The following is a 27,815-nucleotide window of genomic DNA, read 5'->3' on the forward strand; positions in this document are numbered from 1 at the left end:
GAACAAAGCCCAACAACTTTTCAGTTACAGGAGAGTCAGCTCCAGCCACACACCCCACACTTTCAGCAGCTATGGAGACACAGAAGGTTTGTAGTAGCCCAGGAAGGTCAAGACTTGAGTTATTTCGGACCCTGCTTTTGTTATTTCCAAAGGGTGTCCCATGGAGAATGCCATCTCAAAGTCATCTTTTGCTGACTGTAGAAACTCTACCCCTGTTACCCATTCCTTCTGTAGAAAGAATGCAGTGAAGGTGCCCCTTTTCAGACACAAAAGACTGAAATTATCTGAGACTTGTGAATGGGGAGGGAAGCCCCAAACCGTACCGTGATGTGCAGATGGGCAAGTTTTGCCTGTCTTGGGACACTGACAGCAGTGCGGTCTCTGGCAAGAAACTCTGCTTACCTGATCTGCAACATGCCAGCACGTGCCAGAATATATACTGATTTGACAGCAGTTGTGTGTTTAACAAACGTCACCATGAGTTATGCACTTGGAGAAGCTGTGTGCTACCATACAGAAGTATTGCAGTGATGTGCAAGAAGCAAATTGTTCTTTGAGTACAGATTGCTAAGGAGTAATTTTGCACTCTTTATAAATAAATTTCATTTTACCTTTAAGCATGTATATCAAGTTAAACCTTTAAGATAATAATAGATTAAAGAATCCTCAAGTTTTAAGAAGTTTTTGTGTGTGGGACAGCCTCCTTGACTGTCACCTTTATGCTGGGGCTAGAATTACGGAGGTTAGCTTAGTTCTGTGCAATTCAGAAAGGAGAAGATAGGAATACTGTCAAGGAGACTCATGCTTCTAGATGAGGAATTTGGTTTACCTTTTAAATATCACCATTGCATTTGTATTTAAGAAAACTTGTGTTTCTTTTGTTTGCTAGGTGTGGAATGATAGTCTGAAAATTGTCATTTTTGCATGATCTGCGTGTGAATTCACTTACAAGGCAGATAGTCAACTATTTGGCGAAAGCAACTCTTCAGGCAGTGTATGGGAAGAACTGAATAAGTGAGATGTTTTCATTTGCAGCCTCCAATGAAACCTGGGCTTAAAGCTCTGAGAATTTTGTTTTCTAAATTGGTATTTTTCTCTGGGTTTGTTTCAGTAAGGAGGGGTATATAATTTATATGTTATATGTTAATTGGTAGTCACAGGACACATAAAATTTTAGAATTGTTGGGTAAGTAAGAAGCAGCTATTGTTATTGGATATTTTCTTATGTGGATAGGAGCCAGAAATGTTAAAATAATGTTAGAATTGAAAATCACCGGTCTCAATTTTTTTTGCTGCCAAATTGAGAAGAAAACATTTGTTAGTGTCACAAATATGCTGTGGTGGTAGTTAAGTTAGAAGAAGTTAGTTATTGCAAGCTTTATTCTGAAAAGGGCCAACTAGGCTAATAATTATATTGGGATTTTATATTTTTAAGTTCATAAGATTTTATTAAAAATACATTTTAGTAATGTTCGATTCGTTAAGGATTTTAATACATCTAAAGGGGCTGCTGTTAAGATTTCTGTGCTTAGAATCTCTTTTCTCATTGTTTCCAGAACTATTATGTCATTCAGACACATCTGAGCAAATGAATTATTTTTTTGTTTGTTTAAAAATATTAATATTGTTAGGAAGCTACTTTGTTTTCATGATGAGCTTAGTACAGCATACACATGGCTGATACCTGCTTGTGTTAAAGGCTTGAGACCATATATGTAAGGGGGTGTGTTTTGCTTAGTACCAAAGACTTATTTTATTTATAAACAGCAGGGGATTGGATCTTAAAAAAAAATAAAAACAAACAAACAAAAACACAAACAAACAAACAAGAAAACCACAAAGGCTCGTCTTCATAATTCTCTGTATTGCCAGGCTTTACAGATGGCTGTTTGTGTAAACATTTAATTGAACAAAAATAGTCAATAATGGTACTAAGTATTTCATTTTAGACTGCTCTGAAGATATTGTGTCACTTGCATTGAAATTTTTGTATCTGTGGAGGGGGATTAAGTAACTGTAAACCTTTGGTACAGATAATACAACTTGAGGATTTTTCTTTGGTTTTGCAGTGTTCCTGTTCCAGTAGTCAGTCTAGAGAAAATTCCTAACTTAGTGAAGGCAGATGGTGCCAATGTTAAAATGAATTCTGCAACCACTACCACCATCACCTCCTCCTCAGCTTCTTCATCCACTATACCTGCTCCAACTTTGGTTAAATCTGGTTTGACATCTAAGTCAGTGCCACCGTCACCAGAAAAGATTCTGAACGGCAAAGGAATCGTTGCTCCATCAATAGACAAGAAACACCAAAATGGCACTAAAAGCAGTAACAAGCCTTACAAAAGACTTTCAGGTGAGTGATGTTGTAGTTTTATTTTTGAGGTAGTCTGTCTTCATGAATATAGCTCAGAAATAATGTACTAATAAAATGCTGTCGCCTGCTTTTGGTTTGATTTTTTTACTGTAAGGTGCCAGTTTGCATATATGAAAAAGAAAGCTTTCATATTAGCATGTGTAAAATATTTTCAAAGTACACATTCTGTTTAGCTTGAAATTAGCGTGTTTAATGCATTTCTCAACTGGTCAACAGGCCAAGTACACATTTTTAAGGAAGTAAATTCATTAAAACAGAAAGGCAGAAAGCTTCCTTAAGCCATTATGTAATTTGAGTCTGTTTGCAACAAAAGTAAATGTGCCTTGGTTGATTGCCTTTAGTATGGTCATGATCAAATTGAACAGTTGAGGTTTAAAACATTGGATTATCCACAAAGTCACGTCTTTTTAAAGAATCTTCTTCTTGGTTTTAAATAATAGAAAATTCTAAGAAGATACGGGAAATTCTGGGAAAGTCTTAAAACTCATAATTCCCCTCCACCCCCCCGCCCCTGCGATTCACACATCAGTGAAGACACTTGTAGCATGTGAAGACTTTTGTAGCGTGGGGATCTTGGTCTTTCTCAGGAGCACAGTAGGGTGGGGTTGAGGGAGCAACATTAAATGTGGAAATGCCCTGGGTGGTCTTAGGCAGGGCTGTATTGAGGATGTAGGTCCCCGTGCGAATCTGCCTCTGAAGCACAGAACACCCCATCATGGGAGAGCAGAGGCTCTCTCAGTCATCCATTGGGAGGAAGAATTATTTTCTGTGGAGTTCCCCAGAGGTGACCCATGCCAGCTGTTGGGCAGTGAGTAGAGAATTTGGCCCCTAAAGCTGAAAACGTATTTTTGTTCTGAATGAAAGGAAACAAAGTGTTTTGAGGTTTTTAATTTTTGTTTTTGTGGGGTTTTTTTGTTGTTTTGTTTTTTTTTTTTTTTTAAGGCAAAAGTAACTGACTCAAGCTTATAGCTTCAGAAGCTGTGCAGGGCCTATTCATCAGCTGGCAGTACTTTGTGATTTGGGCAGGAACTTCTTGTGTGTAGTGAAAGGCTAATTTTGCTAATGGCAGCATGATCTGCATTAGATCGTCAGTTTGGCAGTAAGTTAGTTCACATGATTTCTAAATGTGCACTAGTTATGAACCAAGTATAAGTTGTACGAGATAAATGCTTTCATTTCCAGTTAATGAGTGTGCCCTATTTGTTGACTGAACATCGGGTTTATTTTTTTATTTTCTCAAATTTGGCAGTTAGCCTATGGTACTGCTACCTTGGCTTGATTCCAGACCAGTGCGAGGTGTTTGCTAGGGCTGTGTGGGGTATGGAGCAATGCCACTGCCTTAAAGGGTTCAGTACGCTGATTGCTTTCTTAACTACCTAAAGGTGGCATGTAAGAAAACAGAACTGTTGTTCCTTTGTAGTGTTTCACAAAATGAAAAAATATTACGAGCAAGTAGCTGATTGAGCTTTTAAACCTTACATTTCACTTGCTAAGATCCTATTTGTTATTCTAATAAAAACTGTACATATTTTACAGTTAATTTAACAGATCGGTTTCTTTTAACCTATTATTTCCTTTAATGGTTTAGATGCTTAATTTAGCTAATCAATACTGAATTCCTACTTGGGCAGTTGAAACTGATACTATAAAAAACTGTACTTGTTTTCCACATGTCATGACATACCACCGCATGGCTGTAGGTGATACTTTTACCTTTTTTGTACAGGTGCTTGCTGAAACGTGTTCATAAAGGAGAATCATTTCTGTAGGGCTTTCCTTCAACTTTCTTGCATTTATCTGTGGAGGTGACTCCATCGCTGTTCTGTCTCTAACTCGTCACTTGCAGTGCCTTCCAGGCTAAGGAACGTTTCACTGGTGGAAATTTCTGCACACAACTGTTTGAGCACTCCAGTAGGCATTAGTTTACTTTTATATCCACAGAATTGATACTTTTTTTTTTAAAAAAAGCTCCTCTGTCATTATCAGATTTAGAATCTGTTCAGTCTTACTTATACTGTCTCATGTGTTGATGCAGCAATGAGATAATTTAGCAATGATACAAATAGGAGAAGTCCTGAGAGCACTGTGGATGAATTGCCTGTAGATTGTGTGTCACTATGATGGATTCTTTTCCACTGTTATACAGGACTGTGCAAAGACTGAGAAAAAGATCTTGGAAGGTCAATGAGATGACTATTTTAGATATCACACAAATTTCGTTCATTTCACATTAAAAGAATTAGATGATTTCTAGGGAATTTAGGTTTCCCTTAGTTTGCTGCTGTGGAACTGTACAGTTGTTAATTTTTTGAAGCTCCTTAATAGGTCTGGCCAGCTTATATATGTTTTCTTTCCCTTTTAGTAACCTTCACTCTCTCTCTCACACCATTTCCCTGACTGTGGCTGAAGTTTTTTTCCTTTGCTGAGAGCTGGTGGTTGTTTGGGTGATAAATGAACATGCCCTCTTTTCAGGAACGCTATTGTTGGTGAGAGTTAAGAAACAGCTTATGGAACCACAAAAGACAGTCTGTAGCTACCCAGCATAAGTGGACCAGTGTTCCCTAGTAGCAAAACCAAAATATTTTTTCATAAATCTTCCTTAGTTCTTTTTCTCTTTGGGGTGAAGTTAAATAGAGATGCCCAGTTGACACCAAGAATATCTGATGTGTTGCAAACAGGAGTTTGAGACAATTCAATTTTGGCCCTTCCTCTTCTTTCAGTGAGGTTATGATGAATGCTCTTTACTTCGTCCACTGAACATGAAGAAGTGGAATCCATTCTGGAGAAGCAGCTTTCTGAAGCTGTGCCTGTGCACAAGAGTCTAGGGGTTCTCACACTACACATTTCCCAATACAGAGGTAGTCCGAAGCAGAATTTTGCTATTAATAAGAAGGTGATAATCTTCATTTAATGTGTTGCCCAAACCAGGCACATCTGTAGCTGGCAATTAGATGTTCATGATTTCTCTGGAACAGCCACACACGCTTCAGCCAGGAGAAGAGATTTCCCGTTTGTTTAGTATTTTCTGTTTCTCAGGGAAAGCATTTTACTTTGTTATTCAGTAGATGGCGGAGGTTTCCACTTTTTGTGACTATAATTCCTTCTGTTGATTTTACCTCTGTATGTTTTCCTAATAACTGGCTTTGCTGTAATCAGTCCTCCAAGTTGTGCTTGGTTGGGACACTCTTATTGACAAGGAGCAATCTGGATGCTCCCAAAGGGAGCACTTTTGATTTTTGAAGTATGTTTCCCTGTTGGTCCAAAACCATCCTCACTTGGTGACTTTCAGTATACATTCCGCAGCCTTATGATTATTCTCAGGATTTTTCATTTGAAGGCATATTTCTAAGTCCATATAATCTATTTAGTTTTTTTTTAAATTTGCATTGAAGGTTTTCAGGTGGGTGATTCGGGAGACTGTGATAGGAACATCATATACTCAAGAACCAGGAGCAATTAACTCCTTTAGTTCACGAACATGCATTTTCATCCATTAAGTAGGAAAAAATGTTTATTATATTTAGTCATACACAGCTACTTCTCTGTTTCTGTTGTGCTGTAAAGGCCACAGAAACTACAACTACTTGTGACAGATTTCAGTCCCTTTGTAGATTTTACCAAAAAAAAAGTGACAACTGTTTTTTCCAAGCTCACTTTTTGGTGTGTCTCTGCTAATAGGTCAAGAACATAACCATTTAATGTTTATCATTTTTAAGCCCATTTAGCAGAATACATAAAACTGCTGGTAATTGTGATACCTGGACAGCAGTTGTCGTCTAATGTAGGCTGCGTGGCCTCATGTTTCTTCTTCCAGCTGTTCTACTCGCTGTGATGCTGTCATAACAGTGTAACATAACTTTGAATTGCTGTCTTCATCTTTGCTCTGATTTGTTTGTTTATAAAGAATGTTTAGAGCCTCAGATTAAATGTAGTATTTGAGTACAGGATGTTTATTATATATGAATGTAACACTACTGTATAGTGAAAATAGGCTTTGGCAAATAGTTTATATTCCATTATCAAACAAAAGCAAACCAGTCTGACAATTAAAACACACAATGTTCAAGGTATATAAAGATAATGGCAGGCGGGTTTTGGTGGCATAAACTTGAAAGTGTATGTCCATAGTTTTGTTATACCTCTGTAGTGCAAGCCCTAAAATTATATTAACATAACCTGAAGGAGGTGATGCTATCTGTGGTATAAACATACTAAAATATTAATGAAAATGAAACATGCAAATACAGCATATTAAATATTAATGCACTTTTAATGTTAATCATGAGTAGAACTCATGTAAATGACTTTTTTTTGGTAATATCTGCAAACTTTAAACTCCATGCCTCTCTTTACATAGGGAAATAAGAACTAACATACACATTGTTTTTTACATAGATTTAGGGGACAGATTTAGATAAATTTTGTTTTTAAAATGCCACTAGTAATCTTGCATTAACTTTTGAGACACCACAGGTTGTTTTTTGGAGTTTCTGAGTATGTCAAATAAATGTCGTTCAAAGCACTTGGGATATTTTGTCTATACGTGTCAGCCAAACTCAGAAGCTAGATTTGCAAACGTTGTATTTCACAGCCTCAGAGGCAGCCAGCATTAGAGAGGGAATTGAAGTCATGGGTATTTGGCTTGGTCCTGTGTTTGGGCCACACCACTGAGTGCAGCTCTGTAAGCAGACTTATTTCTATGAAGTCTGTGACTGAAATCCGTCTCTAAATAGTTTGAAACATGTAGGGCAAAAAAATGCACAACTGTATGAGTGATGCACGTGCCACTATTCTGGGGTGCTGGGGTTGGGATCAGTGGTTCAGGTTGAGCCTGGTTGAATTAAGTACTACCACGCAAAAATTACAGCTATTCTGGTTAAAATTTCTGTAATAAACTCTTTTTTTTTTTTTTTCTTCTTCTTTTTTTTTTTTTTTTGTTCCTTTTTCTACCCACCTCTCCATCAAACAGAAAGAGAATTTGACCCAAATAAACACTGTGGAGTACTGGATCCTGAAACAAAGAAACCTTGCACAAGATCGCTCACCTGCAAGGTATTTTTCTTAGAAGATAAAATATCAGATGCTTTGTTATAGTTTAAATCCTACCACAGTAGTTTGAGAGGTCATACCTGCTCCTGTCTTACAGACAATGGGTATGGTATTCAGACGCTGTCTTCAGGTAATTCTTTTGAGTAATTCTGTTTCTTTGAATCAGAGCATCTGCATTATTCCACTGATACTTCTAAAAAGACTTTTTTTTTCTTGTCATTTTGTTATGCAAAAAGCATTAACGTTTCATGTAGAAGCACAACTGTTATTTTAAATGCTCCTTTTTTGGTTCATGTGTGCAACAATGTTGAAGCATAGTCAATTTTTAGTAAAAAATTAATGTGATTTTTGTATAATAAATTACTTAGAGGCTGCCCTTGTGATAGTAATAAGTCTCATGTCAAAAAGTAGCAGCAATGTAAGATATTTATAATGAACATTTATATGTGTATGTGCTGCCTGTCAGTAGAGATGATCAGTTAAATTTGCTTTAAAACTTATTCAGATTTTTCAATCCAATTAAATCAATATTTCATTGTAAGTTAAGAGCTACAATGATGTTACTTCTTAATATTTTAAAGTCATTGGAATTATATTTTCTGTCTTGGAAAAGGTAAGTCAGTCAATAGACTCTATTATATGAACATTGTTGCAAAAAGTAATTTTAGCGTGGATGTTGGCATTCCTTAAGAATGACTTCATAAATTATCAACGATAATGTGGAATAACAGCTTTATTTCCATAACTGTGGCTAAAGTTGTTTGAAGTAGATTTTATCTTTTAGAGTTGTGGTGTATCGGAAGTATAGAGGACTCATAAACAATGTCATGCACACACAAATGCTTTCTAACCACCCTATTTTTAGACTCATTCACTTAATCATCGACGAGCAGTTCCAGGCCGTAAAAAACAGTTTGACATCCTTCTAGCTGAACACAAAGCTCGATCCAGGGAAAAAGAAGTTGCAAAAGACAAAGAGCATCCACCATCTGCAAGGGAGAGCTATCAGAGCCAGCCCACACCAGCACAAGACTCTCTGTCAGGATCTTCAGTGAACTCTGGGCAAGAATCTAAAGTCACATCTCCTGCAAAATCTAGACCACCAAATTCTGTACTTCCAAGGTAAGCAGTTCTCCAGCATGAAATGTTGCATTCTGAAGGTGCTGTAAGAAACATCTTAGTCTTTCATACAGCTTATTTTGTAAGCGTTCAGTATTCCTTTAGGCGACTGCAAGATAAAACATATTAATATAAGAGTTTCTGCTAGCAGTAGAAAGTAGACTATATTTGTATTAAGCTAAGTCTGTCCATGGTAGCCTGGAAGTGAGGTAAGGAGTGGTGCTCACCCTTGGCTCAGAATCTCAGACTAACTGCATTTTTTGGCTGAAATGATTGGTAATAATTAGGAAAGTTTACATTCAAGTCATTCTGGCACATTTGGGAATGAAAGTCTATTTACATGTATCAGGGCAGGTATCAGTGGTGAAATTCTGCACGTTTATGTAGAATTTTTCTCTGCAAATACTTCAGCAATTACATCAATTGAATGTCTTGTAAAAAAAGGTGTAATTTAGTGTAAATGACAATGCAAGCATCTAGTTCTTAAAACTATGATTTGAAACTGCCCATAGCATGTCTCTCCTCATTTTGAAGATTTTTCTTAGAAAGGATAGTCTTCAGAAAGGCATTGCAAACTTCTAAAGACATCCCTTTAGAAAAACTAGTATGAGGTGTTAGATCTACTGAATTCTAATTATCCTCTAGTAAATTTTCCATATGTTTTGTTTGGGGTTTTTTTGGTACCAGTTTTAGCTGGAGTAGATAGAGCTAAACCAATTGGTTTTGTTAATACTTATTTAGTTTTGTATTTATCTTATTTGCAGATGCCTTGGTGAGGATCGGGTGCCCGTTTTGGGACTATTTTGAAGAGATAGTTGTTGTATTTGCTATCTCAAGTTTTACAGACACATCCATTTCCAGTATTTTCAAGCCATAATGAAATTTTATGCATACAGTGGCAGAGGTGGGCCTTACAGGATTTGAGTGAAAAGACAATGAAAGAATACCCCTAGATAAATTAGTGAGAACTCTGCATGATTCTTGTAAAAGAAGTGACCTTACACAATTCTTACATAGAGGAGCACAGGGGGATGGGCAGACATTCTTTTTAGTAGATGTTACAGTCAAAGAAGCAAAACTAGAATGCGATTCAGTGAGAGTCAGCTGAAGAAATTGCAAATGTAGCGGTACATGAGGAGGAGGATTTTAGCAGTCAGACACTGTGTTTGTACAATCTGCACTCCCGTTTCTGCTGCAGTGCCTCTGTTCTGTCGTCCTGTCTGGTTTTCAAGCAGCTGTGCCAGAGGAGAGCCTTGCTTACCTCTCTGCGGGGAGCCAGCAGGCCTGCAGCGCCGCTGCTGGAAGGGGTTATGTGAGTGCTCCCTGCTCTGCTGAGGCAGAGCTTGCTGGTTTCACCAACGGTGGCTTGGCTTGACCTGGCCGACTTTTCCTCAAGGCTATGGAGAGCTCGCACTCTGCCCCTCGCATCAGCAGCTGCAGCAATTATTTCTGGCTGATGGACACTGGTGAGCAATCCCAGCTCAGTTCAGAAGAGGGCACCTGTCCACAGTCTTAGTGACTGCTGTGTTCTGACAGCATAAATTCATGAGATTGAAGATCATCCTCAGATTTTGCTCGATGCAGACATCTCCTCCAACCTCAGAGGTCTGCAGCCATACTTGGTTGTACGGATTGTAATTGAGAATGCTTCTCCACCCTCGCTTCTAATCTAATTTGTTTCCAAGCTACTTTTGAAAGGCAAGGCACCATCATACCCTGTGGTGCATTCCCACTTTGTTTTATTGGATTTTAGACAAAGGTAAAGAAAACATACATACTGCAAGAGGTCCTCCAAGTTACTTCACTTGATAATCTAGCTGTAGAGGGTGACAACTAAACACTTACTATATTTTACTGTATTTTACTATATTTAGTACATTCATTTCAGTAGGATTTTGGTATGAAAAAAATTTCATAACTGGACCCTTGGGATTAATGAAGTAGCAAAGTAATAGTGCAATGTAAGAAGATTTTATGCATCGGATTTTTGTTTGCATTTTTAATATACTTTGCCTCTCTCAAGGTCTGAAACTCAGCTTCATGGCAAATTTAAAATTTCAGGCAATACAAAGGTCCTTCTGCTAACATTAACTCGATGATAAGCTGCAATATATTTCTGACAAGACCGAATGTCAGCTATTCTATATCTTTTACTGTCCTTCTTTATATGATCATTTCTGGTATAACTTACGTTGATGCCTGACTCCAGCTGGTAGGTTTGCAGAGCCTTTGAACAATGATGATTTAATTGTATATTCTCTTTCTAGACCATCATCTGCAAATAGCATAAACAGCAACAGCTCTTCAAACCACAGTGGGTACATACCAGAACTGCCACTGCCTTCCATGGGAGGAGATTTAACAAGCAGATTGTCCAGTGATGAAGGAGAAGCGGATGGAGCTGAAGAATCTGAGAAATTAGACTGTCATTTTTCTGGACACCATCCCAGACCTCTTGGGGTATGTGTCTGTCTCTGGCATGCCTTGCCATTATTCTTAGGCAATTAGGGAGGGGAGAAAAAAAGAAGTAATTTATTAAAAATGTAAGGAATGAGGACCTTACATTCTGAAAACTGTAGTCTAAAGAGAATAAATGCATTTAACAGAAAATGGTATGGATGGGATAAGGTAGGAGAAGACTGGTCAGTGCATGTGACAAATAGGTTGCAGGACAAGATGAGCAGCAGAAAATCAGAAGTTCTAGTTTTAGATTTTCAGCTCAGTAGACTGCAACTTGGGTGTAATTCTGCTAAACTGAGCAAAGTTGCATTGTTTTAAATGTGACATGAACAGATAATCTCTGTTGTCATAGTTCTTACGAAATGATACCTTGCAGTTGGGTATAGCTCTGAAAATTGTACAGCAGCAAAGGGCTGTTGCAGCGCGTTGTTGATTTTTGTAGTCTGGTTTGAAGCAGTAATTAAATATCATTTATGTGAGTGTATGTGGACTTAGACGAATGAAGCAATAGCTTCTAAAAATGGAAAGTCTAGAGCATGGCATAGCCCATCTGCTCTGGTGGTGGCTTAAGAATGTGCTTCTCTGGCAGCTGTTTTTGTCTTTCTCCTGTGTTAGTGAGAAATTTCATTGGAAGTAGTAAAGAGCTGCATTGTGACATTGTCTCTGCAGTGTGAATTTGTTTGCGCTGTACAAACCAAGAAGCAATGGAAGAATTCTTGAACTTTTAAGCAGTTGGTTCTCATCAAAATTGAGCCAAGGAATAAAATTAATGAAGACTCCACTTACATGTTTTCCATATGATATGCGGAATAAAACAAACACTCCGATAACTGTAGCATTGTCTGTATTCCCTAGAGCAAAGGACAACTTATTACTGTGAGACACCAGGAAAAAGTATGAACTGAACATCAAATGACTGTCAGATTAATTTGGTTCTTACAAGAAAATAAGAATAATTATAGTCCATGCAATACTATGATATGCAGGAACCTCCTGCTTCCTTGGTACTCTTGTATTCTACTTTGGTTTTGTTGACTGCTTCTGTGTGAATTAAACGCCAAAGGCTCACTACATGTGTGACCACACAATTTTAAAAAATAATCTAAGTGCAGCCAGTTCTTGTACAGGCACTGTCAGTGAGGCATGGCTGTCAATAGCCATTTTGGTTTAGGATCCTCGTTCTGTTTCAAGGCAAATCCCACAGGTTCATCTGTTCTTTGAAATCTTAGCACCTCTCAACTGAAGCAGTTAGTGATAGTGCAACTGTTCTTGGTCCATATGAACATGAAGTCAGAAAAGATGGTGTAAATTGCCTTCAGCACAGTTCATGCTAACTTGCTAAATTTCATACTGAAGTGGACTTTCTTTACAAATTCCCTCTCCCGGCTCGGTCATAGGTAGTAATTGATGGGGAAAAGGCAGTAGCTTCTTAATCCACCTCTTAGTGGTAACTGATCTGTGTCACTGGGAGGTGAGGCTAGTTTATCAATTTAGGTGGTTTCATAATGGTTTTCATTAACTTTTTTAACCTTGTCCTGAAACAGACTCAGGATGAACAATTACAGTCACTACTCACTGTCTATTAAGCTAAAATGTACTTTAAATGGATGTTTTTCTACCGCATCAGTAGCTTCTGCTCTCAGACAGAATTTGCATGACTTTGTCCCTGCATGATAAAGAGCTGTCTTGTTTTCTGAGGACAATTTATAACAGGTTTCTCTCCCACAAATAGGTGTTGCAGCAGTTCTCTACGTAATGTGAGATAAGTAAGACTGAACTGAAGAAAGGGTAGATTCCTGATCATACCATTTCAGTGTAGTAGGACTTTTCAGGAAGTTCTCCAGAGGAAGAGGTGCAAATACTCCTGAGCTTTGCATAATTCTCAAAACGTTTACTACTCCTCTAGATGATTTTCATACACTGTGAAGGGTGTATCCAGGGTTCTGTTGTAGTGTAGGTGCCATAGATGAAAATCTATTTTTTTACTGAAATGTCACCGGTTTGTTTGTTTACTAAATAGATACTAAAGATGTTCCCATTACACCTTTTTCCTATTCACTTATCTTTTTATTCCTGTTACACAATTAGAAGATTTAATGTGCACAGAATGGTGTAACTGTCTGTCTGAGGCAGTAAGAGTATTATTAGCCAGAATTGCTTCCTTGACAGTACCTCAGCATTTGTATCTTCCCTGTCACACTTTGTACATGATAGTAAACTGACTTGTTAGTGAAGTATGAAGTATACTTTACACTAAGCTGAAACGTTGTGTATATATTTCATATATCATGCAAAAAGTATTTATTCTGCAGATAGTGAAAAACACCTTTTTAAAGGTGTTTTGTATGCATCATACAAATTACAAAGGTGTTCCTTGATCTATAAATTATTATTATTTTATGACGGAGACATATTTTCTTTATAAACAATGTTGAAATATCTTTTCTTTCAGTTTTGTTCATATGGCAGTCGCTTAATGGGAAGAGGGTACTATGTCTTTGACCGAAGATGGGACCATTTTCGATTCGCACTAAACTCCATGGTAGAAAAACACTTGAACTCACAGATGTGGAAGTAAGTGGGATTTTTACACTTGGTGGGTAGTTCAACATTTTTAATTCTGTAAAACTTCTAAATTAAACACTCCATAGGAAGCATTCGTAAAATTACCTCTGTATTAAGGCATAGCAGTAATACAAATACAAATTGTTTCTTCTCCGTTAAGGAATATGCAGTACAACAGAACAATTTCCTACCGTAATGTAAATTTCTGTCAGATTTAGGACTTTCTTTTAGTCTCCCTGAATCTGAGGAGGAATAATTCAGTAGTTCTGTTAATATGAATTAAAAGCATTAAAGCTCAGTGTGTTCTGGGTTTGGAGATACATTTTGGTATCATACCATTTTATAACACACAGGTTAGATTTGGCCTAGAGTTTTATACCTGTATCATGCACCTATATTGCTCATTCGGACTTTGCTCTGTAAGGCTCGTGTTGTAAGATAAGGAACTCAGTACACATTTGCCTGTGCGTAAGATGGAATATGATAGTTTTTAATCCATAGTGCCGTTACTGGCTTTGGGGTCTTAAAATTCTGATTATTACTCACTATTGGAGCACGTCTATATCTCGTATGCAGGTTGCAAGCAGTGTAGGCCTTGGCTACACAGACAGATTAAAATAGGCTGCACTTCTGAAAAAGATGCAAATTCTTTTTAAAAAACCTAAGTATTTGAAAAGCTCATGGCATCTGCAGACAGGATTGATTTTTGGGGGGGTATTCTGCTACAGGATAATGCATTCTTCTTCCAATGTAATGACACTAAAGTGCAGTGTTTCATATCACTGTTTATTATCAGGACTGTGTTATATTCATTGGATGCCAGCCATTAGATAAACAAGGTTTGATTTTTATTTAAATATATTTTTGAAACACTAAAGCTTGGCTTGTCTGACTAACCTGGTAACTTCATGATAACAGTGCTACTGTGCTGGGAGACATAGTTTGGAAATGATTGGGTTTGCCGTAAAAAGGCCAGTTTCATGTCTGTTTAGATAGATCACGCTTGATCTGCAAGGGGTTCTTCTCTTCTACTTTGTAAATTTGGCTGTTAACTAGTGTCAGTCGCCTTCCACAAATAAAACTGATTTGGTTTCCTTAAATAGAAAGATTAAAACTTGTTATCTATTGGCTTTGTTTGTCAGGAGAAAAGATACTCGGTCATTTGAGAAAATGTGTCACTAGTACCACTACTATCACAAAAAAAAAAAAATAAAAAACAAAAGCCAAAAATAACCTCTACAGTAGTTATATGGTAGAAGAAATAAACAGGCCTCATCTTGCTCCCACTAAATCCAATTGTAAATGTTTTCCCAAATTCTAGCTGTTTATGTAATCTCTAATATTTTAATGAATTCCATCTGTACTTACTGGTCTGTGTAACACAGGAAGCTCACAGTGCTTAACCCCTATTGTATTCTTCTACTGTCCTCAACCCTCCTCTGGACTGATCTTTTCCTGTCTTCCCCAAGCAGGAGCATGTGTAAAGCTGTTATTTTATAACCACTGCTAGGGCAGCTCGGTAGCTGTGGCTCATCCAGCTGAGACAAAAAGTAAAGGGATGCAGGGCCATATTTTGAGAGCAATAAAAACTTTTACAAAGTACTTTTTATCCCTAGTTCTCAAAGCACTTTACAGAGGTGGGTAAGAATGACTGGCCCTCCTTTAAAAATAAACTGAGGAACAGATCTGATAAGCGGCTTTGCGTAGCAAGTCACAGTCAGTAGGACTTCCTCATTTCTGGTGGCATGGACTGTATATAATCCCTTATGTAATTGTGCCATAAACAGTGTTCTGTCTGACAGCCTCCATAGGAAGAATACTGGGAGAGAACACTTGTAATTAGGATTTGATTTATGATAAAACAGCACACCCAGAGCCGCTCTTTTATCATACTTTGAGGGCAAGAATAAGCTTTTAAAAGCTGAAAAGGTGTCAGTAGCGAAGATAACAAGGTCAGAGTTATGGTGATGTACAGCTTCTTAACAAAGAGAAATCGGATAAACTGTGAATTAAATTCTAGTCTAAATAATGAGGAAAGCTCACATGATAATTTACCAAGAAACATTATAGAAGTCTGGTTTTTTAACACTGGACTAGATAAAATAATAGAGGATAATGGCTGAATAGAAAGGAATTTGAATACATTATGCTAATTTCACAGGTAATATTATATTTTATTCTCAGAATAGTATTCAACGAGTTATAAAGCTTATCAAGCATTGTTTAATGTTTTGTCAGTTTTTCAATATCACTGAAATTAATTGATAACTTACCTAGTTAGCCCCATCTAACCAGCTCTCAAACGAGCTGTTGGGAATAGCACTGTATATGGGAAGGGATGAGCTTTCCTCCTTTCCTCTCATCTCAGTGATTAAGTGATTCACAACCCCCAAAACTGGCTCATTTACAACCCTCATCAAATCTAACCTGTGAGTTTAGGTTGATACTGAAACTGTTCCACAACCTGAGCTTTGGAGCAGAACATAGACAGTAAAAGAAACATAGAGACTAGAATGTTTATAGAACCCACCAACAGGCATTTTAATGGCTTTTTTTAATTGTTTGGCAAAATAGGAAAGGAAAAAATGAAATTAAATTTATAATAAAGTTATTAAATTGTAACACTATTCACTTAATTGCTACATGGGGCACTTGAGCTGAAGTGGAGCTTAGTTCTGGTTTAACCGAGTTACACGGTTTAGGGCTCATGTGCCGTGACAGTATTTTATAGGGAAAATTACACCGCATAGTTCTTTACCTAATCATCTCCTGTTAGGTCTCCATTGGCTTCACAGATTTAATGTGCCTCATTTCAAAATTAATTTTTAGGAAAATATACTTCATAATCCAGATTTCCTGAATTTTTACAATATTGAAACACATGTGGTTTGGGTTTGGTTCTTTGTAGTAAATCCCAAAGAACTTCATAATGGTGTTGCAGGATGCAGAGCTGATTTTGAACTGTGAATATTAAAATATATGTGATTGGTAGAATAGGAATCAAAATTAGAATGAACTAGGTTTGCCTTTTTTATTAAGTTGGTCCTGCCCAGAAATTGTTTCCTATCTATGCTGTTGTTATGTATCTAAAGATTGTCTTTTTTTTTTCTTTTTTTCTTTTTTTTTTTCATCTCTATTTAGGAAAATTCCTCCTGCGGCAGATAGTCCCATGCCTTCTCCAGCAGCACATGTCTCCACTCCTTTTCCAGCATCAGTCTTACAGCCTTTCAGCAACCCCAGTGCGGTGTATATTCCTTCAACACCTATCAGTTCAAGAATCACTTCTTCTTCTTACATAATGACATCAGCCATGTTATCAAACGCAGCCTTTGTGACAACGTCCGATACGAATTCCATTATGTCACACACTACAGCTTTTCCTCATGTGGCTGCCAGCCTAAGTATCATGGACTCAACTTTTAAGGCGCCATCAGCTGTGTCACCAGTGCCAGCAGTCATCCCTTCCCCATCCCACAAGCCATCCAAAACAAAAACCAGCAAATCCTCAAAAGTGAAAGACCTGTCATCTCGGAGTGATGAGTCTTCAAGTAACAAAAAGAAAAAGCCGCAGTCTTCGTCATCTTCCTCACTATCTTTGCAGACATCTTCCTCATCTTCATTTTCAGGGTCCCACAAAAAGAACTGTGTCCTGAATCCCAGTTCAACTTTGAACTCCTATCAGGCTACATCTTCCTATAACAGTATGTCTGTGCACAATACAAATAACGGAACAAGCCCACTCAGTGCCAAATCGGAGCCCTCAGGACGGACTTCATTATCAAGTAGTTCAACAGACTCAGTGAAACACATGAGCATGGTAGTAAGCAGTATTGACTCTTCTAATCTGTCTGTATCTTCTCTTGTGCACCACTCAGGGGACCACTCCCTGGGAGCACATAATGCAGTGTCTTCTCTACCCCTTTCTTTTGACAAATCAGAAGGAAAAAAACGTAAAAACTCTAGTTCTAGTAGCAAAGCCTGTAAAATCACTAAAATGCCTGGTATGAATAGTGTTCATAGAAAGAGCACTGCCAACCTTATTTCTGCGGTGCCAGATCCTACAAGCAGCTCCATCTCTCGTCAGGTAAGGGACTCTTCCAGTTATTTTTTTGCAGGTCATGTGTGACTGACTTGAAATATTTCATGCATTCTGAAAAGAAAATACTATCTTTGCTTCTTTCTAGCCTACTTTCTAGGTTAATTCAGAAGCATATTTGTATTTGTTCTGTAGAAAGATGTTTTGAGAGTTAAAAATAATATATATATATATATCTACTTTCTTAAAATATTTTTATGGCATTTTTAATTCAATTAATAAAGTAGCCACTTGTGTATCTGAAAGTAAAATTGAATGTCCAGAATGGTTAAATAATTTTTAGAAATTAATTTTTTATCTTAATTCTCATCTCTCTGAAATAAATTGTGTCATTAAAACGGGAAGATAAGAGTCAGCATTTCTGTTTGTTTCATTTCCCAAACTTGTTGCTGATTCATTTCTTAATGTTATCCAAGTTTCCTCATTTCTCTTATGTAAAACATTTACAACTACCTTTCACCTGGGGAGAGTCTGAGATGCCTGACCTCAGATGCTGTTTCCTGTCTGAAACTGGAAAAATTAAGAAATTAGGATCTTAACCAGATGGCCTTTAATGGACATTTGGGTATCTTTTTTAGTGTGCATGTGTTCAGAGTATTGAAGTCAGTGCAACAGATAAGGTTACACACTCTTAATTCATTGCCACTAGCAATAGAGCTTTGATTTCTCTTCCAGTGGTGCTATATAAGGACAAAACTGTGTGTGAAGTAAAATTTGGTGGAAAAACTGCCAATGCAGTCTTTATAGCGATGGACTGTTTCATTCTGCTACCGTGTCCAGTGCTGTGCAGTGCGCAGAAAACAAAGCCTGGCCCTGGTGTCTGGAAGACAAAGCCATAGAAAATAAAATACCTCAGAAAATCCAGAGAAAGTAGCTTAGGAATTTTTTTTTTCTTTGTGAAACTCTTGTTTCCTAAGGATATTGCACGTAAAATGGAATTTGGAAATGGAGAGGGTAAGATCTTGGCAAGGCATAGGTAATAGCCGAGAGAAATGGAAGAGGAAGAAAGGAATAAATGAATTCTAGAACTGGTATAGGAGACAGAATAAAGGTCTCAAAGAATGGCTTAGCAGGTATATTTTCTCTTTCCTTATTCCAGCAGAGGTGCAACTGAGATTACTTGTTTGGCTTTTAAAAATGGGTAGTGGCATTGTCTTTTAATTTTAAGCCTTTTAAACATGTCCTGCAATCAGAACTAGTCTTTAAGTCACTGAAGTCAGTGGAGGATGCTGTAAATTGTTCATTCTGTCACACATCTGATTTTTGAAATATGTGCGTGCCCAAAAAGATTAAGTTGCCCTGAGATACATGATCTCAAATGAGAAGAAAAAATAAGTACGTATTGTTACCTTGGTACAAACATTGGTAGTAGGAAATGGATTGCATCATCTTCTCACAGTACATAGACTGCATCTGTAGCTAGTGCAGTCTGAGGAAGTCTTATAGATGTAGGCAGGAGGTTCTGGTTTCAAACTCTGACTCCCCTAGTGATTAAATCTGTTCCTGTGGGACGTTCCTCTTCCAGTCTGTGATGTATTTCAGAATGTTGCACAGTAATGGAAGTAAATAAACCACAAAGAATCAATCAGAGGTCTTTTCTGAATGTTTGTAAATATGTAATTCATGCTAATATTTTTTTCCTTAAGTAAAAGGTTAAATATATGTAATGAGTGTAATGATATACAGATTTTTAAACACAGTGGTTTTATATACAAGTACAGGTACATACACATATAGATGTATACGTGTGTGTGTGTATATATATGTAAAAGGTGGTCACGCTTTCCTCTTCTACTGCTGGTCTTTGGAGCTACACTAGAAATCAAAAATAGAAGGTAAAGTGGAGTTGATTATATTTCAGATGTCTGGCTGGCAGCCAATTGTCTTTGTGACAAAGATACCAAATTGTATGCAGTACAAAGTAGACATTTCCCACTGTTTATTTGTGCTATAAATAAATGAAATTTGTACCCACTTAAGCATATGGGTCAAATAATATTACGTATTCTACATGTGAATATTAAAGCTCTGGAGAATACAGTACTTGAAATTGCTTTTGAGCTGTGCTCTTTCAACTTGCTGTGTTCTAGAAATGCAATCACAGTAAAAATTCCACCAAAAAATCAGTGTTACTTACAATCTTCTTCCTGTTCCCTGATGTAATAGGGCAAATTAAATTAAGAGACTAAGAATACAGAAAAAAGGATGATGTGACTGGTGGTAGGCTCAGGGTTGGTTGGTTTTCTTAATTCAATTCAAGCCTGGCCTGGATAGATAGTAACTGAAAGTGTTAACGATTGGGTTCTGAAATATACTTTATTTTTAAAAAATTAAAAAAAAAAAAAAAAAGTATTTGAGTCTTGGCCTCACCCTAATCCTTTTGAAATGGTGTTCCCATCATTAAAGACCCAACACAAATGGGAATCTTTCGTACTTCCGCTGAGTGCTGTGACTGCTCAGTCGGTCGGAGTTACCCCCTGTCCTGGAGCGCGGCCCCTCCGGCTCTCAGTGAAGGGGTGGAAAAGCGGCTCAAAGCCGACCACGGTGCTGCAAGCTGTGTCGCTCCTTGCTTTGTCTGATGTAGCGAGCCTGTTAGTCTCAGGAGCACTGAATGAATGTAAGCCTGATGAGGTGTAATATTCCCTCTCATGATTCTAGGATCTCAGCAAGTTGATTTCCTAGTGGGTGTTTTTCCATTTTCAAAGATGGACATGTATTTTATTATGGAAGGGTTTTGTGAGTGTTACAGTGGTGGATGTAGAGAAGAAAGGTTTGCAGGTGTGTCATGATGTTCTGAATGGCAAGGAAAGATTTTACAAGGTTGTGTATCTTTAGTCAAGATTTGTATATTGAAGAAAAGCACATTACTACCTGGAGAGCAGCTATAGCATGCAAAACACCACGCTAAAGGGAGCAGGATAGGCAGAGGCCTTCCCTTTTAGACTTTGTGCACCACAGGACCTGCCTTCAGAAGTGGGTGTAAATAAAAACTTAAAACATTTCTTCTGGATAGAATGTGAACAGAGAAACAGAGAATGCTGTTTTGAACAGTCACTGTGTGAGAAAGGGCAGATATGGAGGAGGAGATAAAGGTTACCACCTTTCACTGTATACGTGAAAGGGCAAAATGACAAATGATGTTGCAGAAGGGAATGAGCAAATTGACTTTGGTGAGAACCTTGCCAGCCAAAGCCACAGTCCCATCTATTCCGTAAGAAACTTGCAACTGCATTTCTCACTGTTTAGAAGACAGGTCCTTGCTACCTCTCCATCAAATGATTAAAATTGACGTTACTTGAAGCCCTTTGACCCTGTGGATAACTATTCAAGCTCCAGTCATCTGCCATTTGTAGGCAGGTGTCCATGGTTCATTTTTATCAGCCTTGTAACCCCTGAAGAACTACTCCTCTGACTCACCAGCTGTCTCCCCTTTTGTACTGCAACAGAAATATCTCCACTATGTTTATGGGTCATTGTAGAAAACCTAAAACAGACTGCTCTTGCAGAGCGCTGTAATCCCTCAAGCATTGAAATATGCAGATTGAATATTGCAACATTTTAACTAAGTACTTTTAAAAATGTACGTATGTGTACTATCAGTTTGCACTTCCAAAGAAATTCTCTGATGCAGTAAAATGATAGAACTGTAAATTTAAACCTCCGGAAATCGATCCTTCTGGTTAATAATTGCTTTATTGAGCAATAATAAAAGATGACATTATATGGGAGAAAATGGAATAATTTAGGGCACGCTATGGTGCTTGGCTTTAACTCCCAGGAGTGGGGAGGGTCCCCTGGGGAGGAGTCTGTGGCCTTGAGCACTCGATGCACTCTCGGTTGCTGCCTAGCTTCACTAGATGACTCCGGTAACTAGAGAAACTAGTATTTCAGTCTAGAAAAGTGGGAGTTTACAATCTGTATTCCCTCGGTAACTGTTTCTTATGTTGTTTTCTGACCTGTAATAGTATTTATGTGCCTTTTACAAGTTTAATTAAAGTGTGCAGGCTCTGAGAGAGAATTATGATTCTATCTGAAGTGTATCTTTTGCAATAGCAAAATACCTGTGTTCCAAATGCAAGGCAATTAGTGCCACTTTACACAGGAAAGGGAAGGCCATTACCAGCATCTGCATTCAGCTGACAAATATGCCTCTCAATACTGCTCAATTAATGTCTTTCAGATTGGAAAAAATAGCAGTGTAGCTTTGTCACAATCCAGTCCTTCGAGTACATCAAACCCAGTACACAACAGACAAGTAAGTTGCTTTAAAAAAAAGAGTGTACTTAAGTAGTCTCTAAGTGGTTATGAAATATTTTATACTGTAAAACCTTAAAATACAATTTCTTTATGAATACAGTTCTTTATAGAAGCTGTCTTTTGGTGAACTAATATTAGATTTCTCCTCTCACTTAATTTTTTTTCCAGCTATTTTCTTTTCTGAGATTGCTGAACAACAAGTTTTTGGTTTGTTTTTCACCACCTGTAATATGCCTCAGGTTGGTTTATGTGCTGCTCACTGGCTGTTGCTTTGGTGATACAAACTCAGCAGCAGCAGAAACTGTGCAGGATCCAGCTAAGCTGATGTGGTTTTTCCATCCAACTTCCCGTGCTGAGCAAGATGGCACAGCAGAGTCCCCAAACTGGCACAGGAGGGACAGCATTTAAAAATAGGCCAGAAATGAAAGCAGCAAAGGGAGGACAGATACAGGACAGAGGAGACTGTTCAGAGAAACTAATCTGAAAGCATAACTAAACTAAGCATAATCTGAGTTCTTAGACTGTGAGAAATCCTTAGTGTTCCCACCATACCTGTTTATCACACAGGCTACTAGTCAGATAATTATAAGAAATTCTGTAACTCAGATTTTTTCATGAGGACAAGTACTTGACCTGTAACCTAGCCCTCATCTGTCTGGAGGACTGATAGACTAGTTTATTTTTTGAATATGGCCCTTGCTGTTTGACTCTCCAAATTGAGTAGTTCACCAAGAATTAACTACCAAGATCCTTGGTATGAAAAGGTTTCCCACCTCAGCAAGGTATAGTCACAAGTGAACAAAAATTCCAGAGGATTTTTGTGTACAACCAGTCAATATTTTAGAATTCTGTTACGTATTCTGGCTAAATTATACAGGAGTAGTTATTCCAAATGACTGTGCTGCTTAGTTCCTGCTGTGTAGACACAGCAAAAGAATAGTAATGATTGTAGTCATGATAACCCACAACTGTATCCCCATTAAAAATATTCTGAATCACATCTTGAGATGAACTGCCAAACAGTAAATTTAATATTTTTTTCCTCTTGGTGGTGAATGCAAAGCAGTGTATGTACAGAAGAACTAATCTGAAGGGAAGAAAGTGGAAAGTTTCTTTACACTTCTAGGGCACAGTGGCATTTTCCTGTGTGAGACACTGTCATGCAACTGCCAGTAACAACCATGGGATAAAGCTGCTCTGAAGTGCAAAACTGTTTTTGCTTTAACCTCCTGCTCCTGTGTATAAAATACACACTACCCGAGGAGCAGAACTTGCTGGGATCTGTTGCCTAGATCCCGTGGGGAAAACCTGACAGTACAAAACATTAATTTTGTGGCAGCCTTATGTAAACAGAGGCTATTGCCGAGTTTTTCAGCTGCCTGTTGCTGTAACTTTATCAAAAATAGAAGTGTTTGCTTGTTTTAAGCCCCACAAACTCTTTATTGTTAACAATATGTTTCTGTCATTTTGGTAGTTGAATATGGATCTCAGAATACAAATATAAAAGAAAATCAAGATGTATTGTGTTTTAGTAAGCCTTTTTTTTTTTTTTTTTTTTTTTTAAAACACTAACACAGGATTTTAGTATTTGGAACCATGAATAATGATTACCTATCTAATAAATGCTTGTCACTGTCAAAGTAAATCTGAGCTGCTTTGTTGACAGCTTTCATCTCCAATCTAGCAACTGAATAGTCTCTAAAAAAAGTTTTAGTCTTAAACTGTGCCATAATATTTCTTTATAAAAGGTGTTATTAATGAGGTAACAATAAGTGGATCTGCAAGCACATGCTCTGACAGTAAAGATATTACTGAGGGAACCTGAGTGCTCATGTTTTTAATGTTAGTGTTGTAACTGTGGTAATCAGAGAGCCCAAGTGAAGCAAGGTCTGTAGGCAGAGACAATCTCAGCTGTACACCAGGGTTTATAGTTGGAAAAATCAGGCAAGTTTTCACGAATGCAAGTCAGAACAACAGCCTTTTAACAGTGCAGTTTGAAGTAGAATTGTGGCTGTCAAGCTAAATGTGCATATAGGGCAGCTGCTCTGGGCTGCCTCCACTGCGTCACCCGGCCAGCCAGCCTGTCGGGGTTGTCTGCTGGTGCGGAGGGGTGTTGGAAGGGAGAAGATTGTTGTTTCTCGAGAGAAGGGAGAGGGTTCCTTAACGCGGGTTTGAGTGCCTGGGTGAGGAGGAGGCACTCGGGAATTGCGGCAGGCTGTACAGCCGGTCTCGTTTGAGCCTGGGATCGCCTGCGCCCAGTCCCACCGCGAGCGCTCGCTTCCCCGCTCGTGTCCCGTGTGAACGTCGCCCGCCACCGGTAACCGGGCGTTCCTCCTTATTGAGTTGGGAGATAACGGTGCCCCGTGGCTGTTTTGATTTCACCCAAGTGGTTGGTTTCGGTCATTTGCTACATTGGTTGAAGTGCACTGTACTGCGAGGTTCTCCGGGGAGCTGTGAGGATAACTGCTGGGGGCCTCTCTGCTCGCTCCCATCGCATTAAACTCAGTCAGGTTAAACTCAAATGAATTGTTCTCAATTGATGTTTAATTTGAATGCTGCTGCATCTGTCTGAGACCTGAACAGAGGCTTATATACGTAAAAGTGTGCTTGGTTTTCCAACTGTTGTTGCTTTAATTAAAAAAACACTACTTTTCCCTATAAAAAACTACTTGGTTTTAACAAACATTAATGGAATTGTAGTTTTACAGTCAAATTATCTGTGCCTGTTAATACAAATCATGCATTAAAAGCTTGTTTTCTCCAGGTTTTATCCTTGTTCTAGCTCTGTAACTAATCAAGTGTTTTTGTCTTCATAGTGCTTTTAGGTGCCTGAATGTGTTAACACTTCAAGACCTCAGTATGTGGTGGTTTTTAAATACTGAGTAGATCATTTTATTAAGGGAAGGTGACAACATGTATGCTGTGTGGGGATTCCTTGTGCACGGAAACATGCTGTGTAGAGGAAAAGATTCTTCAGAGTTGTCATCTAATTGCTGCTCTTTGTTTGTAATGATACACCAAGTAAATGAACATGAGATTCACCAAAGCTTACTGAAGTCAGACAGTCCCAAAAGGAAATAAGCTGTTCCTTTTCTTAAAGGTCTAATGTAATCAGTAAACAGGGAGGGAATTTAGTTCAGGCACTTGAAATAAATTCCTGCTTTGAGTTCTGTCAGACACAGATGTTATTAAAGTATTATATACGGAAAGACATTTTGTGATTTTGAACCTGGTTCTGGTTTCTCTTTTAGAAGACATCAAACCGGACTGGTAGAATAAGGACTCTTCCATAACAAGGAAAAGGAACCAGCCTATAATCTCTAGCTCTCAGCAGCCCTACTCCACAGGGTTTTTCTTTTCTATGTCCTGCAGATGGATTTAACCTTTTATGAATTTGTGGTTTTAAAGAGAATTAAATTTACAGAAAACTGTAATAGTGATTTGTTTAGTTTTTCACTTGTATTTGCCACTGATCTGTGCATTCTGCTTGGTTATGTTTCATGCCTTTTAAAGCTGTTAGCGTTGCAATGCTCCCTTTGTTTCCTTACCAGAACACAGTGGACATTCCAAAAAAAATCAGATCATGATTTGAATTTATTTAAAAGATCTCCAAATTTTTTCATTAAATAAAAATTACAGTAATTCTGTATTTAAGCTTGTCCTATGGATAAAAATTGAGTGCATTTCTTAGTAATTTGCAAACAGCTGGGGCACTGCAACTTTAGGGACTAATCCTGACTGGTGCTCTGTACCTACAGCATTTAATAATTTCAGTGGGAATTCTGAGTGTTCAGCCTCTTCCAGGATCGGGCTCTTAAGGAATCTATACTTCAATCAATGCATAGCGGATTTTTGCACCAAACTGTAATTAATGTTATCAGGGGCTCAGCCTGTAAAATCCCCCTGTCTTGGTGGATTTCTAGACCCTTAAGATCATCATGCTTGGTAACTTCAGTAAACAGTTTGGGTTTGCAAGGACAGGAGTTAAGCAGATTGGCTTGCATTAATAGAATTGCACTGACAGTGTTTCTTATAGGATTACTGAATAATTTTTTAATAAAAATATAGATTTTATAATCAGGAAGCCAATACTAGGTACTGAAACAATAGTACAGAGGAGTTAATTTTTATTTCTACAGTGTTAAAAGTGCACTTATATGCTGGTTTATTTACATCAAGGGGAAAGGCGAGAGACTGCAAATAGGGAGATTATTACTACTTTCTTTTTTAAAAAAAGAAGGCTTAAGGCAAATTTTAAGACTAAAAATGTTTAAGCAATTATAAACAAGGCTAGACCCTTTGAAAAAAGTTTAGAAATATTCTTAAAATAAATTTTTATAGTGTTAATTTTGTAATAATTTATGTTTTGCTATACTTCAGAGCTAACTGACCGGTATAGTTTCAGAAACAGTATGAAACTTAGGAAAGTTTAAGCAATGTTTATATTTTTAAAATGTTCTTTGAATTATGTTTTTATTGTACATTTCTTCAGACTGAAAAATGTGTACATATCTTTGTTATTTTTGCACAATTTTTGTCTTGTTTAGTTTTAGGAACAGTACTATGTTGATTTTTTTTTTTTTTAATTTATTTTGAGTTATAAAACTGCAGGAGTTTAAAAATCTCAGTAACAAAGTCATCCCCTGTAATCAATGAACTGCTATTTCTAGTTGTTGAGGGAAAACAGTGGTTGTGAGATTCAGTGGTTGCTTCTGAGAAATAATGCTAATCAGTGACTGAAGGAGCAATTTTGTAGTTTTAGGAAGCTTTAGCTCTTTCCATGCATCTTTTAATTGGAAAGCTGGAATATGGAGCCTGTCCTTTGAATGCTGCTTAATTTTTTTTTCCAACTGGCTTACACCTGACAGCATTTCAGGAAAGTTAAGCACGCAGTGAAATCCCACAGTGTTCTTCATCGTCAAAGAATCATCATTTAATTATATGTATCGAAAATTTCAGCCTGGAAAGTGAAATGGACGTAAACATTTGAAAAAAATGGATACAAACTGGACCAGCCTATAATGCATTATTAGTGTAGCATTCACCTAGTAGTTCTTTTTTTCCCCATTTGCCTGAAAATCTTGTGATTTGTTTCCAGCAATAGAGGCTCAGAAGCTTTGGTTGTTACACATACGCAATGCATAGGCCCGTCAGCCATAAAAAGCGACTTGGATAACTTGTATGCCTTCTTTTGTATTGATGTAACAATTGTAAATAGTGCTGATCGACCTTTGTAGAGAATAGTTTATACAGCATATTCTATTATTGCTGATTCTCAGTGAACTATTGTTTTAAAAAAAAAGAAGAAAAAAAGAAATTTTTCTATTTACACCTTATATTTTGTTATGCTGTTGACCCATGGCACTTTAACAAAACTCTGTGGGTTTTGCATAGCTGGTCAGTCATGGGATATATTAAATAACTGTTGTTGCACAGAAATGAATTTGCACCTGCTATATTGTGCTTTCCTACTACAGATTTTAGAACCTTTTCCAGAAGACTTTTGAAGAAAGCATGTCCAATCATTCTAAGAAAAAAAAAATGCCATACTTGTACAGCCAATTTCTTTTCTACAATCCATATTTTGTAACACTAAGTATTTTCATTCTTTGTCCTGCACCTTTATGTATTAGCAGTATCAAATAGAATTCATTCCATGCTTGTGATAATTGTAAGCAGAATAAATGTCTAAAGTAGGTGTAAATAGTAAATTCTATGGCTTACAGTTTAAAAAAGGAAAAACAGAACAAACATGTATCTGATTGATACTGCCATGGTTCAACACCGGGCCTGGAGATATTCTCTAGTGAGCGATTGTATTTTTTGTTTTTTGCTTTATTATTATTTTTTTTTTGTAACATGGCTTTGTAAATAAAATAATTTATATGTTTGTAA

At 37.5% G+C, this 27,815-nt stretch overlaps 1 protein-coding gene across 7 annotated transcripts in view; it reads left to right on the forward strand.

Annotated features, from left to right (window-relative positions):
* Positions 1 to 27,815, forward strand: part of ATXN7L1 (ataxin 7 like 1) — a 120,065-nt gene extending 92,250 nt beyond the window's left edge. For 6 of the 7 annotated variants that reach the window (XM_032996212.2, XM_032996215.2, XM_032996216.1 and 3 more), the window contains 8 exons: positions 2,070 to 2,353; positions 7,344 to 7,426; positions 8,289 to 8,545; positions 10,810 to 11,002; positions 13,455 to 13,576; positions 16,709 to 17,651; positions 21,844 to 21,918; positions 25,172 to 27,815. In XM_032996212.2, the coding sequence (XP_032852103.2) occupies positions 2,070 to 2,353; positions 7,344 to 7,426; positions 8,289 to 8,545; positions 10,810 to 11,002; positions 13,455 to 13,576; positions 16,709 to 17,651; positions 21,844 to 21,918; positions 25,172 to 25,213 (1,999 nt within the window). In that variant the 3' untranslated portion in view covers positions 25,214 to 27,815. The remainder of the gene's footprint in view (positions 1 to 2,069; positions 2,354 to 7,343; positions 7,427 to 8,288; positions 8,546 to 10,809; positions 11,003 to 13,454; positions 13,577 to 16,708; positions 17,652 to 21,843; positions 21,919 to 25,171) is intronic. The other variant, XM_032996214.2, reaches the window with a different exon arrangement.

The sequence above is a fragment of the Tyto alba genome, unplaced genomic scaffold (genome assembly GCF_018691265.1).
Source record: "Tyto alba isolate M040663 unplaced genomic scaffold, T.alba_DEE_v4.0 Super-Scaffold_2, whole genome shotgun sequence".
Classification (NCBI taxonomy): Eukaryota; Metazoa; Chordata; class Aves; order Strigiformes; family Tytonidae; genus Tyto; species Tyto alba.